At 48.4% G+C, this 20,327-nt stretch overlaps 1 protein-coding gene across 2 annotated transcripts in view; it reads left to right on the forward strand.

Moving 5' to 3' along the window:
* Positions 1-20,327, forward strand: part of LOC108413426 (disks large homolog 5-like) — an 83,671-nt gene that overhangs the window by 17,994 nt on the left and 45,350 nt on the right. For both annotated transcript variants that reach the window (XM_017685934.2, XM_017685936.2), the window contains exons 3-10: positions 1,672-1,825; positions 2,574-2,717; positions 3,114-3,273; positions 5,149-5,402; positions 8,944-9,256; positions 10,136-10,366; positions 13,116-13,300; positions 15,206-15,331. In XM_017685934.2, coding sequence (XP_017541423.1) covers positions 1,672-1,825; positions 2,574-2,717; positions 3,114-3,273; positions 5,149-5,402; positions 8,944-9,256; positions 10,136-10,366; positions 13,116-13,300; positions 15,206-15,331 — 1,567 coding nt within the window. The remainder of the gene's footprint in view (positions 1-1,671; positions 1,826-2,573; positions 2,718-3,113; positions 3,274-5,148; positions 5,403-8,943; positions 9,257-10,135; positions 10,367-13,115; positions 13,301-15,205; positions 15,332-20,327) is intronic.

The raw sequence follows: 20,327 nt of genomic DNA on the forward strand, positions 1-20,327 counted from the left end.
GGGAATGGTGGCGTATGGCTGGGGAATGGTGGCGTATGGCTGGAGAGTGGTGGCGTATGGCTGGGGAATGGCTGGAGAATAGTGGCGTATGGCTGGGGAATGGTGGCGTATGGCTGGGGAATGGCTGGAGAATGGTGGCGTATGGCTGGAGAATGGTGGCGTATGGCTGGGGAATTGCTGGAGAATGGTGGCGTATGGCTGGAGAATGGTGGCGTATGGCTGGAGAATGGTGGCGTATGGCTGGAGAATGGTGGCGTATGGCTGCGGAATGGTGGCGTATGGCTGGGGAATGGCTGGAGAATGGTGGCGTATGGCTGGGGAATGGCTGGAGAATGGTGGCGTTTGGCTGGGGAATGGCTGGAGAATGGTGGCGTTTGGCTGGGGAATGGCTGGAGAATGGTGGCGTATGGCTGGAGAATGGTGGCGTATGGCTGGGGAATGGCTGGAGAATGGTGGCGTTTGGCTGGGGAATGGCTGGAGAATGGTGGCGTTTGGCTGGGGAATGGCTGGAGAATGGTGGCGTATGGCTGGAGAATGGTGGCGTATGGCTGCGGAATGGTGGCGTATGGCTGCGGAATGGTGGCGTATGGCTGCGGAATGGTGGCGTATGGCTGGAGAATGGTGGCGTATGGCTGGGGAATGGCTGGAGAATGGTGGCGTTTGGCTGGGGAATGGCTGGAGAATGGTGGCGTTTGGCTGGGGAATGGCTGGAGAATGGTGGCGTATGGCTGGAGAATGGTGGCGTTTGGCTGGGGAATGGCTGGAGAATGGTGGCGTATGGCTGGGGAATGGTGGCGTTTGGCTGGGGAATGGCTGGGGAATGGTGGCGTATGGCTGCGGAATGGTGGCGTATGGCTGCGGAATGGTGGCGTATGGCTGCGGAATGGTGGCGTATGGCTGGAGAATGGTGGCGTATGGCTGGGGAATGGCTGGAGAATGGTGGCGTTTGGCTGGGGAATGGCTGGAGAATGGTGGCGTTTGGCTGGGGAATGGCTGGAGAATGGTGGCGTTTGGCTGGGGAATGGCTGGAGAATGGTGGCGTTTGGCTGGGGAATGGCTGGAGAATGGTGGCGTATGGCTGGGGAATGGTGGCGTTTGGCTGGAGAATGGTGGTGTTTGGCTGGGGAATGGCTGGGGAATGGTGGTTTTTGGCTGGGAATGGCTGGGGAATGGTGGTGTTTGGCTGGGGAATGGCTGGGGAATGGTGGTGTTTGGCTGGGGAATGGCTGGAGAATGGTGGCGTATGGCTGGGGAATGGTGGCGTATGGCTGGGGAATGGTGGCGTATGGCTGGGGAATGGCTGGGGAATGGTGGTGTATGGCTGGGGAATGGTGGCGTATGGCTGGGGAATGGTGGCGTATGGCTGGGGAATGGTGGCGTTTGGCTGGAGAATGGTGGTGTTTGGCTGGGGAATGGTGGTGTTTGGCTGGGGAATGGCTGGGGAATGGTGGTTTTTGGCTGGGAATGGCTGGGGAATGGTGGTTTTTGGCTGGGAATGGCTGGGGAATGGTGGTGTATGGCTGGGGAATGGTGGTGTTTGGCTGGGGAATGGCTGGGGAATGGTGGTGTTTGGCTGGGGAATGGCTGGGGAATGGTGGTGTTTGGCTGGGGAATGGCTGGGGAATGGTGGCGTTATAACCTCAGTGAGATGCTGTGTGTTTCTGGTTGCAGCATCATCTCCTCCTCCTGCTCATGTGGAGAAGCGCGCGGTGAGTGAGAAGCTGGACTCCGTGGTCCTGCAGTTGAGGCAGGTGACCCGCGAGAGGGATGAACTGCGCAAGCGGCTCGCCCTTTCATCACCCGGAACCACCTTCGACGACTGCAGGTAACCAAGCAGAACGGCAAGGGGAGGGGCTTGATAACACGGATGGTCTGAATGTGAAAGAGTGGAACTTTTTTGGAGGGATCATTCTCAGCACTGCAGTAACACTGACGTGGTGGGGGTGTGTTAGTGTGTGTTGTGCTGGTGCGAGTGGATCAGACACAGCAGTGCTGCTGGAGCTTTTAAACCCTGTGTCCACTCACTGTCCACTCTATTAGACACTCCTACCTCGTCGGTCCACCTTGTAGGTGTAAAGTCAGAGACGACAGCTCATCTGCTGCTGCACAGTTTGTGTTGGTCATCCTCTAGTCCTTCATCAGTGCCCACGGGACGCTGCCCACAGGACGCTGTTGGCTGGATGTTTTTGGTTGGTGGACTGTTCTCAGTCCAGCAGCGACACTGAGGTGTTTAAAAACTCCAGCAGCCCTGCTGTGTCTGATCCACTCAGACCAGCACAACACACACTAACACACCACCACCACGTCAGTGTTACTGCAGTGCTGAGAATGACCCACCACCCAAATAGTACCTGCTCTGTGAGGGTCCATGGGGGTCCTGACCACTGAAGAACAGGGTAACAGAGTATCAGAGAAACAGATGCACTACAGTCTGTAACTGTAGAACTACAGAGTGGAACTGAACGGTCAGTGGAGCTGATAAAGTGGACAGTGAGCGTAGAAACGAGGAGGTGGTCATGACGTTCGGTGTACATGTCGGTTAAATTCAGTTTTGTGTGTGTGTGTGAGAACAGGCCGAGTGTGAAATCCGCTCATGATTACGAGCGTCTGAAGCTGCAGTGCATGAAGGCCATGGCGGATCTGCAGTCTCTACAGAACCAGCACACGCAGACGCTGAAGAAGTGTGAGGAGGCCATGAAGGAGGCAGATTTCTACCAGTGAGTAGATCAGGGACTGTACGTCTGTAGGTGATGTACTCAACGCTGTGTGAGTGTCTGATGATTGGGCATGCAGTTAGCACCCGTTGCCTCATCACCAGAGACTGTGTGTGCACGCGCCATACGTACCTGAACACCTACCTGTCTCTCTCTCTCTCTCTCTCTGCCCCCCCCCCCCCCCTCTCTCTCTCTCTCTCTCTCTGCCCCCCCCCCCCCCCTCTCTCTCTCTCTCTCTCTCTCTCTCTCTCTCTCTCTCTCTCTCTCTCTCTCTCTCTCTCTCTCTCTGTCTGTCTGTCTGTCTGTCTGTCTGTCTGTCTGTCTGTCTGTCTGTCTCTCTCTCTCTCTCTCTCTCTCTCTCTCTCTCTCTCTCTCTCTCTCTCTCTCTCTCTCTCTCAGTACTCTGCATGGTCGTGTATTGGATGAACAGGCTGGTTTGAGGGCGGAGCTTGATGCAGTTCGGCAGGAGTACACGCAGCTCCTGCACACCTGTGACCACCTGCGCCGTATCCATGACGATGATCAGAGGGAGGTGGCCGACATGAGGCTACAGCAACAGGTAAAACTCAAGCACGCACACATACTCCCACCTTGTCATGCTGGGCGTTTACACACTGTGTACGCTCCCTGGCCACTTTATCAGAAACCCCTCTGCTATGCTGCACCTTGCTGGTGTCCAGTTCAGATGATGGGAGCAGTGCCGAGGAGTGAAAAGGCTTTTCAGAGCGTCACTGTTCTCTCTCCCTGAAATCACTGCAGTACTGGCCCCACGCAGTGTCTCTATAGTGAAATCAGACTGTGTGAGTAACTGGTTCACTGTGTTTACACTTAATAATCTGATAACTGCAGAAATAGTACAGTTAGTGGAAGCACAAGGTGGGTGTTTCTAATAAAGTGGCCAGTTAGTGGAAGCACAAGGTGGGTGTTTCTAATAAAGTGGCCAGTGAGTGGAAGCACAAGGTGGGTGTTTCTAATAAAGTGGCCAGCGAGCGGAAGCACAAGGTGGGTGTTTCTAATAAAGTGGCCAGTGAGTGGAAGCACAGGGTGGGTGTTTCTAATAAAGTGGCCAGTTAGTAGAAGCACAAGGTGGGTGTTTCTAATAAAGTGGCCAGTGAGTGGGAGCACAGGGTGGGTGTTTCTAATAAAGTGGCCAGTGAGTGGAAGCACAAGGTGGGTGTTTCTAATAAAGTGGCCAGTGAGTGGGAGCACGAGGTGGGTGTTTCTAATAAAGTGGCCAGTGAGCAGAAGCACGAGGTGGGTGTTTCTAATAAAGTGGCCAGTGAGCAGAAGCACGAGGTGGGTGTTTCTAATAAAGTGGCCAGTGAGCAGAAGCACGAGGTGGGTGTTTCTAATAGACTCTCACTCTGTACAGACTCATTTGTCGGCCTCTGTCACTCTCTCCCTTTAAGTAAATGTTTTTCTTATATAATCAAACAGCAAGTAAGACAGATGTACTCAGCTAATGAGAGGTCAGAAGGTCACTTAATGTCCTGTTGTTATTTGCTGTTCAGAGCAGTGGAGCTGCGTCATCCTCTCTGGCTGTGCATCCCAGAACAGGGAGCCGTTCTCTGGAGAAAGCAGGCTGTGCGTGAATCACTGCTCTTAATGATCAGGCTGACTCACGAGTTTAGGGGAATGGGTGACCGCATCGCATCCCATACAGGACGTGGTGTTGCTGTGTGTCTCTGTGTTTTTATGTTTGGTGATCCAGGCCAAGGTTTTTGGTTTTTCTGGAAATGACCGATCGGTAGGCTGTTAATGGTGTATTCTATATGTAGTAAATCCCTCATGCAGGAGTAGTGAGTAGATTTTAGTAATACTATATAATGTGAGTGACAACCGTAGGTTGGCTCTATCTGTCTGTGTATCAGTCTGTATATCTCTGTCTGTTTATCTGTCTGTCCGACAGTCTGTCTGTTTATCTGTCTGTCCGACAGTCTGTCTGTTTATCTGTCTGTCCGACAGTCTGTCTGTTTTGGTCCCCCTGAAGGCCTGCAGTGTAGGATCGTCTCAATCTCTGTCAGCTGATGTGTAAACACTGGACAGCAGTGCAGGACAAACTGACTCACTTAACTTTCATGACTATGTGAATGGGAGCTCAAACATGCCCTCTACTGGCAAAATGCTGACAGTGCAGCATGCCTATACATCAGCTCTATTGCTCAAACAATGCGTTTTAAAGGGGAATTCCACCAAAGAACTACCAAATAACGACGTGTCAGACATCAGGCAGTGAATCTGTAAGCATTTTATTTAGTAACTTTCTGTGGGGGAGCTTTTAGAGGTGGAAATATTGCTTTAAATCAGAATGACATCCACATTATTGTGAAATATTGGTAGCTATGTGTTTCCCATTTTGTTGTAAGGAGAATATGTATATTTAATTTTTCCTCAGACTATCACTTTAGGGGTCTGTGTTTGTTTGGTGTTGTAGGTGCTGAGAGAAAGCAGCTCCTCAGATGTGGTCAATAAGCTCTACGATGCTGCGATGGAGAAGCTGGAGGCTCTGAGGAAAGAGTACGACGCTCTACAGAAACGCTACAGCGAGAAAACGGCCTGCCAGGGCGCAGACGCCGGCCGGCTGGAGCAGCTGGAGGCAGAGAACCGGAGACTGCAGAAGCAGCTGGACGCGCTTCTCAAACAGAGAGAAATCCACGCGCACCCGCAGCAGCACTACTCCACCAGGAGGTGCTAACATAGCACATCACTACAGTGCACTAATCCATGATAATTCACCATATCACACTGTTTCACTATACCACACTAATATAACATCACGCCGTTTCACTATACCACACTAATATAACATCACGCCGTTTCACTATACCACACTAATATAACATCGCGCCGTTTCACTATACCACACTAATATAACATCACACCGTTTCACTATACCACACTAATATAACATCACGCTAATATAACATCACACCGTTTCACTATACCACACTAATATAACATCACACTAATATAACATCGCGCCGTTTCACTATACCACACTAATATAACATCGCGCCGTTTCACTATACCACACTAATATAACATCACGCCGTTTCACTATACCACGCTAATATAACATCACACCGTTTCACTATACCACGCTAATATAACATCGCGCCGTTTCACTATACCACGCTAATATAACATCACGCCGTTTCACTATACCACGCTAATATAACATCACGCCGTTTCACTATACCACACTAATATAACATCGCGCCGTTTCACTATACCACGCTAATATAACATCGCGCCGTTTCACTATACCACGCTGATATAACATCACGCTAATATAACATCACGCCGTTTCACTATACCACGCTAATATAACATCACGCCGTTTCACTATACCACACTAATATAACATCGCGCCGTTTCACTATACCACGCTAATATAACATCGCGCCGTTTCACTATACCACGCTGATATAACATCACGCTAATATAACATCACGCCGTTTCACTATACCACGCTAATATAACATCACGCCGTTTCACTATACCACGCTAATATAACATCACGCCGTTTCACTATACCACACTAATATAACATCGCGCCGTTTCACTATACCACGCTAATATAACATCGCGCCGTTTCACTATACCACGCTAATATAACATCGCGCCGTTTCACTATACCACACTAATATAACATCGCGCCGTTTCACTATACCACGCTAATATAACATCGCGCCGTTTCACTATACCACGCTAATATAACATCGCGCCGTTTCACTATACCACGCTAATATAACATCACGCTAATATAACATCACGCCGTTTCACTATACCACACTAATATAACATCGCGCCGTTTCACTATACCACACTAATATAACATCACACCGTTTCACTATACCACACTAATATAACATCACGCCGTTTCACTATACCACACTAATATAACATTGCGCCGTTTCACTATACCACGCTAATATAACATCGCGCCGTTTCACTATACCACGCTGATATAACATCACGCTAATATAACATCACGCCGTTTCACTATACCACGCTAATATAACATCACGCCGTTTCACTATACCACGCTAATATAACATCACGCCGTTTCACTATACCACGCTAATATAACATCGCGCCGTTTCACTATACCACGCTGATATAACATCACGCCGTTTCACTATACCACACTAATATAACATCACGCCGTTTCACTATACCACGCTAATATAACATCACGCCGTTTCACTATACCACGCTAATATAACATCACACTAATATAACATCACGCCGTTTCACTATACCACGCTGATATAACATCACGCCGTTTCACTATACCACGCTAATATAACATCACGCCGTTTCACTATACCACACTAATATAACATCACGCCGTTTCACTATACCACGCTAATATAACATCACGCCGTTTCACTATACCACGCTAATATAACATCACGCCGTTTCACTATACCACGCTAATATAACATCACGCCGTTTCACTATACCACGCTAATATAACATCGCGCCGTTTCACTATACCACGCTAATATAACATCGCGCCGTTTCACTATACCACGCTAATATAACATCGCGCCGTTTCACTATACCACACTAATATAACATCGCGCCGTTTCACTATACCACACTAATATAACATCGCGCCGTTTCACTATACCACACTAATATAACATCGCGCCGTTTCACTATACCACACTAATATAACATCGCGCCGTTTCACTATACCACGCTAATATAACATCGCGCCGTTTCACTATACCACGCTAATATAACATCGCGCCGTTTCACTATACCACGCTAATATAACATCACGCCGTTTCACTATACCACGCTAATATAACATCACGCCGTTTCACTATACCACGCTAATATAACATCACGCCGTTTCACTATACCACGCTAATATAACATCACGCCGTTTCACTATACCACGCTGATATAACATCGCGCCGTTTCACTATACCACACTAATATAACATCACACCGTTTCACTATACCACACTAATATAACATCACGCCGTTTCACTATACCACGCTAATATAACATCACGCCGTTTCACTATACCACGCTGATATAACATCGCGCCGTTTCACTATACCACACTGATATAACATCACACCGTTTCACTATACCACACTGATATAACATCACGCCGTTTCACTATACCACACTGATATAACATCACGCCGTTTCACTATACCACACTAATATAACATCACACCGTTTCACTATACCACACTAATATAACATCACACCGTTTCACTATACCACGCTAATATAACATCACACCGTTTCACTATACCACGCTAATATAACATCACACCGTTTCACTATACCACGCTAATATAACATCGCGCCGTTTCACTATACCACAGTAATATAACATCGCGCCGTTTCACCATACCACGCTGATATAACATCACACTTTCAGAGTCCTGACCTCAACCCCATAGAACACCTTTGGGATGAATTAGAGCGGAGACTGTGAGCCAGGCCTTCTCATCCAACATCAGTGTCTGACCTCACAAATGTGCTTCTGGAAGAACGGTCAGAAATTCCCATAAACACTCCTAACCCTTGTGGAAAGCCTTCCCAGAAGAGCTGAAGCTGTTGTAGCTGCAAAGGGTGGGCCGACATCATATTAAACCCTATGGATTAAGAATGGGATGTCACTCAAATTCATGTGTGTGAAGCCAGACGACCGAATACTTTTGGTAGTGTGTGTATATAGTCTCACTTTGTAGTTCTACAGTTACAGACTGTAGTCCATCTGTTTCTCTGATACTCTGTTACCCTGTTCTTCAGTGGTCAGGACCCCCATGGACCCTCACAGAGCAGGTACTATTTGGGTGGTGGGTCATTCTCAGCACTGCAGTAATACTGACGTGGTGGTGGTGTGTTAGTGTGTGTTGTGCTGGTCTGAGTGGATCAGACACAGCAGTGCAGCTGGAGTATTTAAACACCTCAGTGTCTCAGCTGGACTGAGAATAGTCCACCAACCAAAAATGTCCAGCCAACAGCGTCCTGTGGGCAGCGTCCTGTGGGCAGCGTCCTGTGGGCAGCGTCCTGTGACCACTGATGAAGGACTAGAGGATGACCAACACAAACTGTGCAGCAACAGATGAGCTGTCGTCTCTGACTTTACATCTACAAGGTAGGGGAGTGGACAGTGAGTGGACACAGTGTTTAAAAACTCTCTCTCTCTGTCTCTCTCTCTCTCTCTCTCTCTCTCTCTCTCTCTCTCAGGTTAGAGACAGTTCAGCAGGACTTCAGTAAGCTGAGTGTGGAGAACAGTGACCTGCAGAGAGAAGTGGAGCGTCTTCAGGCGGAGGTGACCCGCTATAAGAGTGTCCAGCTGAGAGCGGTGCAGGATGCTGATCGGCTCAGAGAAGAGAGGGATTCTGTGTTAAACGAGTACCGGCTGATCATGAGTGAGAGGGATCAGGTGATTAAGGAGGTGGAAAGGCTGCAGACGGGGCTGGAGGCGGCCGAGGCCAAGCTGAAGAACACGTCCAGTGAGAGGAGGGTCGCTACTGAGGAGCTGGAGGCGCTCAGACAGGTGGGGCAAACACTCGGGATAAACATTCACACTTGAGTCTTGGTTCCTCTTCTTGCCCTGAAGGAGCTTCACTTTTTAATTCTTGGTTCCTTAGTGGTTCTTCCTCTTGCTCTGAGAGGTTCTCCTCTTGACTCTTGGTTCCTGTCTGTAGTTGCTCCTCGTGCTCTTAGGGAGTTTCTTCTTTTGAAGCGTGGTTCCTCTCACTGGTTCTTCATGTTTTAGGGAGTTTCTCCTTTATATCTTGGTTCCTCAGAAGTTCTTCTTCTTTCTCTTAAGGGGCTTCCAGTTTTTGGTGTTCTTTCTTGTCTATAGTTCTCCCCAATGGTCTTGGGGCGGTTCTTCTTTAGTGTTTAGTTCTTGGTTCCTCTGAGTGGTTCTTCTTGCTCTTATGAAGCTTCTCCGTTTGAGTCGTTTTTCTTGGCCGTGGTTCTTCCTCATGCTTTCAGGACGTTTCTCCTTTTGACTCTTGCTTCCTTTGTGGTTTTTGAGTCATGGTTCCTCTCAGTGGTTCCTCCTCATGGTCATAGGGAGGTTCTCCTTTTGTTTCATGGTTCCTCTCAGTGGTTCCTCCTCATGGTCATAGGGAGGTTCTCTTTTTGAGTCTTTGTTCCTCTCAGTGGTTCCTCCTCACCGTCATAGCGAGTTTCTCTTTTTGATTCTTTGTTCCTCTGTGGTTCCTCCTCATGGTCATAGCGAGTTTCTCTTTTTGATTCTTTGTTCCTCTGTGGTTCCTCCTCATGGTCATAGAGAGGTCCTCTTTTTGAGTCTTTGTTCCTCTGTGACTCTACCACATCGTCCTTCTCCTTTTTCTCCATCTCGGTGTGTATTCCCTCTGTAAGGTGTGGGATGTGAAGTTCTTGTTTATATGTGTGTGTACAGGAGTTGGCGCTGGCTCTGTTGGACCGGGACCGTGCGATATGTGAGCGTGCGGACCTGCTGGAGAGATACAGTCATGAGGTTCAGGATAAAGCGGAGACGCAGAAGGAGCTGTCTCAGGCGTGTAAAGACATTGAGACGGCGAGAGAGGAGAGAGACGTCGCCCGAAAGGAGAGGACAGAGGCCATCATACAGAGAGACCAGCTACTGTGTGAATATTACCAGGCCAGACAGGTACGCACTGCGCTGTCTCTCTGCGCTGTCTCTCTGCGCTGTCTCTCTGCGCTGTCTCTAAATGCTGTCTCTGTGCGGTCACTCTGCGCTGTCTCCCTGCGCTGTCTCTCTGCGCTGTCACTATATGCTCTCTCTGCGCTGTCTCTCTGCTCTGTCTCTCTGCGCTGTCTCTAAATGCTGTCTCTGCGCGGTCACTCTGCGCTGTCTCCCTGCGCTGTCTCTCTGCGCTGTCACTATATGCTCTCTCTGCGCTGTCTCTCTGCTCTGTCTCTCTGCTCTGTCTCTCTGCGCTGTCTCTAAATGCTGTCTCTGCGCGGTCACTCTGCGCTGTCTCCCTGCGCTGTCTCTCTGCGCTGTCACTATATGCTCTCTCTGCGCTGTCTCTCTGCGCTGTCTCTCTGCGCTGTCTCTAAATGCTGTCTCTGCGCGGTCACTCTGCGCTGTCTCTGTGCGCTGTCACTATATGCTGTCTCTGTGCTGTCACTCTATGCTCTCTCTGCGCTGTCACTCTATGCTCTCTCTGCGCTGTCTCTCTGCGCTGTCTCTCTGCGCTGTCTCTCTGCGCTGTCACTATATGCTCTCTCTGCGCTGTCACTATATGCTGTCTCTGTGCTGTCACTCTATGCTCTCTCTGCACTGTCTCTCTGCTCTGTCTCTCTGCGCTGTCTCTAAATGCTGTCTCTGTGCGGTCACTCTGCGCTGTCTCTCTGCGCTGTCACTCTATGCTGTCTCTGTGCTGTCACTCTATGCTGTCTCTGTGCTGTCACTCTATGCTCTCTCTGCGCTGTCTCTCTGCTCTGTTTCTCTGCGCTGTCTCTAAATGCTGTCTCTGCGCGGTCACTCTGCGCTGTCTCTCTGCGCTGTCTCTCTGCGCTGTCTCTCTGCGCTGTCTCTGTGCGCTGTCACTCTATGCTGTCTCTGTGCTGTCACTCTATGCTGTCTCTGTGCTGTCACTCTATGCTGTCTCTGTGCTGTCACTCTATGCTCTCTCTGCGCTGTCTCTCTGCGCTGTCTCTCTGCGCTGTCTCTCTGCGCTGTCTCTCTGCGCTGTCTCTATATGCTGTCTCTGCGCGGTCACTCTGCGCTGTCTCTCTGCGCTGTCTCTCTGCGCTGTCTCTCTGCGCTGTCACTATATGCTGTCTCTGCGCTGTCTCTATATGCTGTCTCTGCGCTGTCTCTATATGCTGTCTCTGTGCGCTGTCACTATGCTGTCTGTGCGCTGTCACTATGCTGTCTCTGCGCTGTCTCTAAATGCTGTCTCTGCGCGGTCTCTCTGCGCTGTCTCTCTGCGCTGTCTCTGTGCGCTGTCTCTATATGCTGTCTCTGCGCTGTCTCTATATGCTGTCTCTGTGCGCTGTCTCTATATGCTGTCTCTCTGCGCGGTCACTCTGCACTGTCTCTCTGCGCTGTCTCTGTGCGCTGTCACTCTATGCTGTCTCTGCGCGGTCTCTCTGCGCGGTCTCTCTGCGCTGTCACTATATGCTGTCTCTCTGCGTGGTCTCTCTGCGTGGTCTCTCTGCACGGTCTCTCTGCACGGCCTCTCTGCGCTGTCTTGCTGCGCTGTGTCCATTACTACTTTAAAAGTGTGTTTTTCCAACCGAAGGAAAGGAGGAAGATTATTTATCATAATAAATAACAATAAGTATTAACAACCACAACAAATATTCCAGTGAGTGGGAGTATAAGTTATGTTTCTAATAAAGTGGCCTGTGAGTGGAAGCAATGTCCAGTACGTTTGTCCAACTTTTGGTATTGTATTTTTTAGTGATTATATTGTGTGCATCATTATTATTAGTAGTAGTATCAGCAGAACATTCTGACCGATCCTGCCACTGATCATGTTCTCCATGCAAAGCTTAACAACTGCTCCACAAATCCTGACTTTGGTTGAGTTAAGCTACCGTGTACTGAATATGCCGGTCATATTAATGATATACAGACCACCCTTTCATTCTTTTAACGGCCAATAAGTAGTTTTTCAACAAAAAATTCCTGCAGGACCCCCCCCCCCCAAATAGGCTGATCAGGCGTAACGTTCTGACCACCTCCTCATTTCTCCGCTCACTGTCCACTTTATCAGCTCCACTGACCGTATAGCTGCACTCTGTAGTTCTACAGTTACAGACTGTAGTCCATCTGTTTCTCTGATACTCTGTTACCCTGTTCTTCAGTGGTCAGGACCCCCATGGACCCTCACAGAGCAGGTACTATTTGGGTGGTGGGTCATTCTCAGCACTGCAGTAACACTGACGTGGTGGTGGTGTGTTAGTGTGTGTTGTGCTGGTCTGAGTGGATCAGACACAGCAGTGCTGCTGGAGTATTTAAACACCTCAGTGTCTCAGCTGGACTGAGAATAGTCCACCAACCAAAAATATCCACTCCCCTCTCTGTCTGTCTGTCTCGCTCGCTCTCTCTCTCTCTCTCTCTCTCTCTCTCTCTCTCTCTCTCTCTCTCTCTCTCTCGCTCTCTCTCTCGCTCTCTCTCTCGCTCTCTCGCTCTCGCTCTCGCTCTCTCGCTCTCTCTCTCTCGCTCTCGCGCTCTCTCTCTCTCTCGCTCTCGCTCTCGCTCTCTCTCTCTCTCTCTCTCTCTCGCGCTCTCTCTCGCTCGCGCTCTCGCGCTCTCTCTCTCTCTCTCTCTCTCTCTCTCGCTCTCGCTCTCGCGCTCTCGCTCTCGCTCTCGCGCTCTCTCTCTCTCTCTCTCTCTCTCTCTCTCTCTCTCTCTCTCTCTCTCTCTCTCTCTCTCTCTGTAGAAGCAGGACAGTGCGACGGTGGACATGGAGCGAGTATCTAAGGAGATTGAGGTTCTGAGGAAGCAGTGTGAGGCCGTGTCTCAGGAGCTGAAGGAGGCGGTTCAGGAGGCCGAGGTGGCGAAGTGTCGCAGAGACTGGGCCTTTAAAGAGAGAGACAAGATCGTGGCTGAGAGAGAAAGTATTCGGTACGGCGCCTCCACTCAACACGGCTCCACCCTTTACCTTTACCTGGGATTATTTAAAGGGCCCGTATGCTGGAATTATTATTTTTATTTTTATTTTTTTAAATAAAAATGTGAAAAAGTCATATGTAAGTAATTAACCCCGCCCACTCACACTGACACTGGGCAGCCAATCAGAACACAGCTCATTTCCAAACGTCAGTCTTGAGGGAACTTTGTGGTGAAAAGTCTGATTGATGTGATTTATCCCTTTAAACAAGATGCGGCCGGTCAGCCGGGACGCGGTTCATATCTGACCTCTGCTTGTTTAGTTTACAGTTGGCCTGTCACCAAACTCAAGTCTGTGAATTCATGATAAAAATTTAATTTAATTTTTTTATTTGCTTAAAAAATGTGTAGAAATGTAACGTAATGTGACCTATAATCCTGTTTTAGACGTTGGGACTGAAGGCAGGTAAGAGTGCGTTAAACCGTGTTTCACTGAAAAAAATACATTTATTTACATTTTTAAATTTATGCGCATTTACATTTAGCTTATTTACATTTTGCACAGCGGTCCTACTTTTTGAAAACGTGGTTGTTTGTAGATCTTATTTACACATTTAAAAAGGGTTCTTCTGTTCTTTCAAGCTTGATATCGTAACTTTAGCAGAACCATTTTTGGTGCTATATAGAGCCATTTTCAGAAAGGTTCTATAGAACACACGTCAATATACAGCACATTCAAAACCAAGAACCATTTAAGCATGAACTGGTCCTACATAGAACCCAGGGTTCTGAATACAACCATTCACTTTACTAAAGAACCGTGAAGACCCTCAGCATGGTTGAAACGTTCTTTGCATCATGAAATGGTGCATGAGCATGATGAAACGTGCCGTAGATGGTTCTGTTCAGAACCCTTTGTGGTGCCGTCGGGCTTAGTACAGTAAAAGAACCCTTATAGTGCTGTATAAAACCCTATTAAAAAAGGTTCTATATAGAACGATTCTACAGCACGTTCTACATCAATCTGAAGAACCATTAAACATGAACCGATCCTACATAGAGCTCAGGGTTCTACATACAACCATTCCCTTTCCTGAAGAACCCGTGAAGAACCATCTTTTTAAATGTGTATCATAGGGCCTGCCGTAATTCTCATCCCTACGTATTTAAAAAAAGATGGGTTCTTTAGTAAGGAAAATGGTTCTATATAGAACCATTAACACTCAAAGAACCTGGCATGATTGAAGCGTTCTTTGCATCATGAAATGGTTCTTCAGATTGATGCACAATGCGCTCAAGATAGTTCTATGTAGAACCTCTCTGAAACGGGTTCTGCATAGCACCACAAAGGGTTCTTCTGTTATTATGATGTCATGCTTGTTACACTAAAAGAACCCTTATGGTGTTCTATAAATCCCTTTTCAAAAAGGTTCTGTGTAGAACACGTGCTGTATCTGTATACAACAGGTTCTCAGACAATCTTAAGAACCATTTAAGCATGAACTAGTCCTACATGGAACTCAGGGTTCTAAATACAACCATTCCTTTTTCTAAAGAACCTGTGAAGAACCATCTTTTTAACTGTGTATCATAGGGCCTGCTGTAATTCTCATCCCTATATATTTTAAAAAAAGATGGGTTCTTTAGTAAGGAAAATGGTTCTATATAGAACCTTTAAAACTCAAAATAGTAAAAGAACCCTTATGGTGCCGTATCGGACCATCTACAGAACGTTCTACATTTAAGTGATGAACGATTTCACCATGCGAACCATTTAATCATACAAAGGGTTCTTTGAGTGTTCGTGGTTCTATATATTATACTAAAGAACCTTTTGAAGAACCGTCTTTGAGTGAAGCCGGTGTAAGTCCTGTGAAGTGTACTAATACACAGCATTGTGTTTGTGTGTCTGTGTGCCAGGACGTTATGTGATAATCTGAGGAGAGAGAGAGACCGCGCGGTCAGCGATTTGGCGGACGCTCTGCGTAACCTTGACGACATGCGGAAACGAAAGAACGAGTTATCGCGAGAGCTGAAGGAGCTGAAGTGAGTTCGTCCGTTTCCTCTCCTGGTCCTGCTTTGCTTCTCTAGTTGATCTGTTTTAACGCTCCATGCAGGCGAAATGTGCGATCAGTACATTATGAAGTTCATATTAACGTCAACATTAGTATTAATACTGTGAGCAGTTGGAGTTTGAGTGTTGAGATTCAACTGACCAAATGACTTCAGAGTGGCGTTTGTAGATGATTAAGAACAGATGAGCAGATTCTCAGTAACATATCAGTGAAGTTTCAGTAGTGAAGTCTCTGAAAACACTGAAGTAAACATCTTGTAGATGTTCTGTTGATACGTTACTTACATTAAGTAGACGTGTTGTTAACGTGATGCTTACATTACGCAGAGCCTAACCTTACCAACCTCACCCAACACTTAACCCTCACCCTGGTCCTAATCCTAACCTTAGCCTTAACCTCAAACCAAACCCTAACCCTCACCCTGGCCCTAATCATAACCTCAACCCAAAACCTGATCCTAGCCCTCACCCTGGCCCTAATCCTAACCCCAAAACTAACCCTAACCCAAAACCTAATCCTAACCCTCACCCTGGTCCTAATCCTAACCACAACCCAAAACCTGATTCTAGCCCTAACCCTGGCCCTAATCCTCACCTCGGCCCAAAACCTGATCCTAGCCCTAACACTGGCCCTAATCCTCACCTCAACCCAAAACCTGATCCTAGCCCTAACCCTGGCCCTAATCCTCACCTCAACCCAAAACCTGATCCTAGCCCTAACACTGGCCCTAATCCTCACCTCATCCCAAAACCTGATCCTAGCCCTAACCCTGGCCCTAATCCTCACCTCAGCCCAAAACCTGATCCTAGCCCTAACGCTGGCCCTAATCCTCACCTCAACCCAAAACCTGATCCTAGCCCTAACGCTGGCCTTAATCCTCACCTCAGCCCAAAACCTGATCCTAGCCCTAACGCTGGCCTTAATCCTCACCTCAACCCATAACCTGATCCTAGCCCTAACGCTGGCCCTAATCCTCACCTCAACCCATAACCTGATCCTAGCCCTAACCCTGGCCCTAATCCTCACCTCAACCCATAACCTGATCCTAGCCCTAACGCTGGCCCTAATCCTCACCTCAGCCCATAACCTGATCCTAGCCTTAACGCTGGCCCTAATCCTCACCTCAGCCCATAACCTGATCCTAGCCTTAACGCTGGCCCTAATCCTTACCTCAACCCATAACCTGATCCTAGCCTTAACGCTGGCCTTAATCCTCACCTCAGCCCAAAACCTGATCCTAGCCCTAACCCTGGCCCTAATCCTCACCTCAACCCATAACCTGATCCTAGCCCTAACGCTGGCCCTAATCCTCACCTCAGCCCATAACCTGATCCTAGCCCTAACGCTGGCCCTAATCCTCACCTCAGCCCAAAACCTGATCCTAGCCCTAACGCTGGCCTTAATCCTCACCTCAACCCATAACCTGATCCTAGCCCTAACGCTGGCCCTAATCCTCACCTCAACCCATAACCTGATCCTAGCCCTAACCCTGGCCCTAATCCTCACCTCAGCCCATAACCTGATCCTAGCCCTAACGCTGGCCCTAATCCTCACCTCAGCCCATAACCTGATCCTAGCCTTAACGCTGGCCTTAATCCTCACCTCAACCCAAAACCTGATCCTAGCCCTAACGCTGGCCTTAATCCTCACCTCAGCCCAAAACCTGATCCTAGCCCTAACGCTGGCCTTAATCCTCACCTCAACCCAAAACCTGATCCTAGCCCTAACGCTGGCCTTAATCCTCACCTCAACCCAAAACCTGATCCTAGCCCTAACGCTGGCCCTAATCCTCACCTCAACCCAAAACCTGATCCTAGCCCTAACGCTGGCCTTAATCCTCACCTCAGCCCAAAACCTGATCCTAGCCCTAACGCTGGCCTTAATCCTCACCTCAGCCCAAAACCTGATCCTAGCCCTAACCCTGGCCCTAATCCTCACCTCAACCCAAAACCTGATCCTAGCCCTAACGCTGGCCTTAATCCTCACCTCAGCCCAAAACCTGATCCTAGCCCTAACGCTGGCCTTAATCCTCACCTCAACCCAAAACCTGATCCTAGCCCTAACGCTGGCCTTAATCCTCACCTCAACCCAAAACCTGATCCTAGCCCTAACGCTGGCCCTAATCCTCACCTCAACCCAAAACCTGATCCTAGCCCTAACGCTGGCCCTAATCCTCACCTCAACCCAAAACCTGATCCTAGCCCTAACGCTGGCCTTAATCCTCACCTCAACCCAAAACCTGATCCTAGCCCTAACCCTGGCCCTAATCCTCACCTCAACCCATAACCTGATCCTAGCCCTAACGCTGGCCCTAATCCTCACCTCAACCCATAACCTGATCCTAGCCCTAACGCTGGCCTTAATCCTCACCTCAACCCAAAACCTGATCCTAGCCTTAACGCTGGCCTTAATCCTCACCTCAGCCCATAACCTGATCCTAGCCCTAACGCTGGCCTTAATCCTCACCTCAGCCCAAAACCTGATCCTAGCCCTAACGCTGGCCTTAATCCTCACCTCAGCCCAAAACCTGATCCTAGCCCTAACCCTGGCCCTAATCCTTACCTCAACCCATAACCTGATCCTAGCCCTAACCCTGGCCCTAATCCTCACCTCAACCCATAACCTGATCCTAGCCCTAACGCTGGCCTTAATCCTCACCTCAACCCAAAACCTGATCCTAGCCCTAACGCTGGCCTTAATCCTCACCTCAACCCAAAACCTGATCCTAGCCCTAACGCTGGCCCTAATCCTCACCTCAACCCAAAACCTGATCCTAGCCCTAACGCTGGCCTTAATCCTCACCTCAGCCCAAAACCTGATCCTAGCCCTAACGCTGGCCTTAATCCTCACCTCAGCCCAAAACCTGATCCTAGCCCTAACGCTGGCCTTAATCCTCACCTCAGCCCAAAACCTGATCCTAGCCCTAACCCTGGCCCTAATCCTCACCTCAACCCAAAACCTGATCCTAGCCCTAACGCTGGCCTTAATCCTCACCTCAGCCCAAAACCTGATCCTAGCCCTAACGCTGGCCTTAATCCTCACCTCAACCCAAAACCTGATCCTAGCCCTAACGCTGGCCTTAATCCTCACCTCAACCCAAAACCTGATCCTAGCCCTAACGCTGGCCCTAATCCTCACCTCAACCCAAAACCTGATCCTAGCCCTAACGCTGGCCTTAATCCTCACCTCAACCCAAAACCTGATCCTAGCCCTAACGCTGGCCTTAATCCTCACCTCAACCCAAAACCTGATCCTAGCCCTAACGCTGGCCTTAATCCTCACCTCAACCCAAAACCTGATCCTAGCCCTAACCCTGGCCCTAATCCTCACCTCAACCCATAACCTGATCCTAGCCCTAACGCTGGCCCTAATCCTCACCTCAACCCATAACCTGATCCTAGCCCTAACGCTGGCCCTAATCCTCACCTCAACCCAAAACCTGATCCTAGCCCTAACGCTGGCCTTAATCCTCACCTCAACCCATAACCTGATCCTAGCCCTAACGCTGGCCTTAATCCTCACCTCAACCCATAACCTGATCCTAGCCCTAACGCTGGCCCTAATCCTTACCTCAACCCATAACCTGATCCTAGCCCTAACGCTGGCCCTAATCCTCACCTCAACCCATAACCTGATCCTAGCCCTAACGCTGGCCTTAATCCTCACCTCAACCCAAAACCTGATCCTAGCCTTAACGCTGGCCTTAATCCTCACCTCAGCCCATAACCTGATCCTAGCCCTAACGCTGGCCTTAATCCTCACCTCAGCCCAAAACCTGATCCTAGCCCTAACCCTGGCCCTAATCCTTACCTCAACCCATAACCTGATCCTAGCCCTAACCCTGGCCCTAATCCTCACCTCAACCCAAAACCTGATCCTAGCCCTAACCCTGGCCCTAATCCTTACCTCAACCCATAACCTGATCCTAGCCCTAACCCTGCCCTAATCCTAACCCTCATATGTCTTTGACCAAACATATTGTCCATTAAGTGTTTGTTTCATTTAAAAAGGTCACTCAGAATAAAGCGCCACCAAAAATTCAGTCCTTTCATATCAAACTTCAGTAGCCAAGTGTCGGAGCTGGGAGACGAGTGTGCGTCACGTCACGGTTCAGTACAGCGTGCTTTTCTGACCGCATCGTGGACGTCAGTACTTAGTGAATTCTGACCAACTGGGCTTTTTAATATAAATAGAGCAAAATTAGTCCAGTTTAACTGGAGTTAGTGCCCGTTAATGTGATTGTATTCAGTTTTAATAGCATTCTTCAGAACGAAGCACTGCCTGCTCTTCTTCTCTCCTCCAGCTGATCGGATGTCTGAATATTGTGACATGCCATTTAAATATTCTCATCATCCGTCATATCATACGTGATATAATAAGATGCTCGTTCTGAAATCTAGACTGAAGATCGGCTGTTCGATGCTGTGTTGTTTACAAATGTAAGGAAAATGCCCCCAAACCTCACCACCTTACAGAGAGATGTGGTTGATCATGTGTCTACATACAAATATCTCGGTTTACTGTTAGATATTTGAGGATTAAGCTCATTTAATGCATTCGGTAATGAAATTGAAGATGAAATTGGTATTTTATTTTAGGAATAAGTGTAGTTTGTCCTATAAGCTAAAAAGAAAATTGTTTCTGCTACTTTTTTACCCTGTAATCCTGTAATCCTGTAAAATAAGTCGTGTCTGATTTAAGCCGCGCCCAGTTTTGGATTGTCATTTGATAGAAGGTAAAACGAAGGTGAAAAAGGAGATGAAATCATTTTCAGGAATACTCAGCTCTAGTTGTAATTCCAGTAGTATTGAATCTCTAAACTAGGACACAGGACACGATGTGGAGTGCCCCCTAGTGGCTGTTGAATTGCATGGAAAGTGAATGCTCTTCAGGTTCTTTCTAAAGAACGGCATGTAAAATGTCTTTGCATACATGGAGATTAGAAGGGAGTCACATTTCTGCACTTT

Source organism: Pygocentrus nattereri, chromosome 13 (assembly GCF_015220715.1).
Source record: "Pygocentrus nattereri isolate fPygNat1 chromosome 13, fPygNat1.pri, whole genome shotgun sequence".
In the NCBI taxonomy this organism is placed as follows: Eukaryota; Metazoa; Chordata; class Actinopteri; order Characiformes; family Serrasalmidae; genus Pygocentrus; species Pygocentrus nattereri.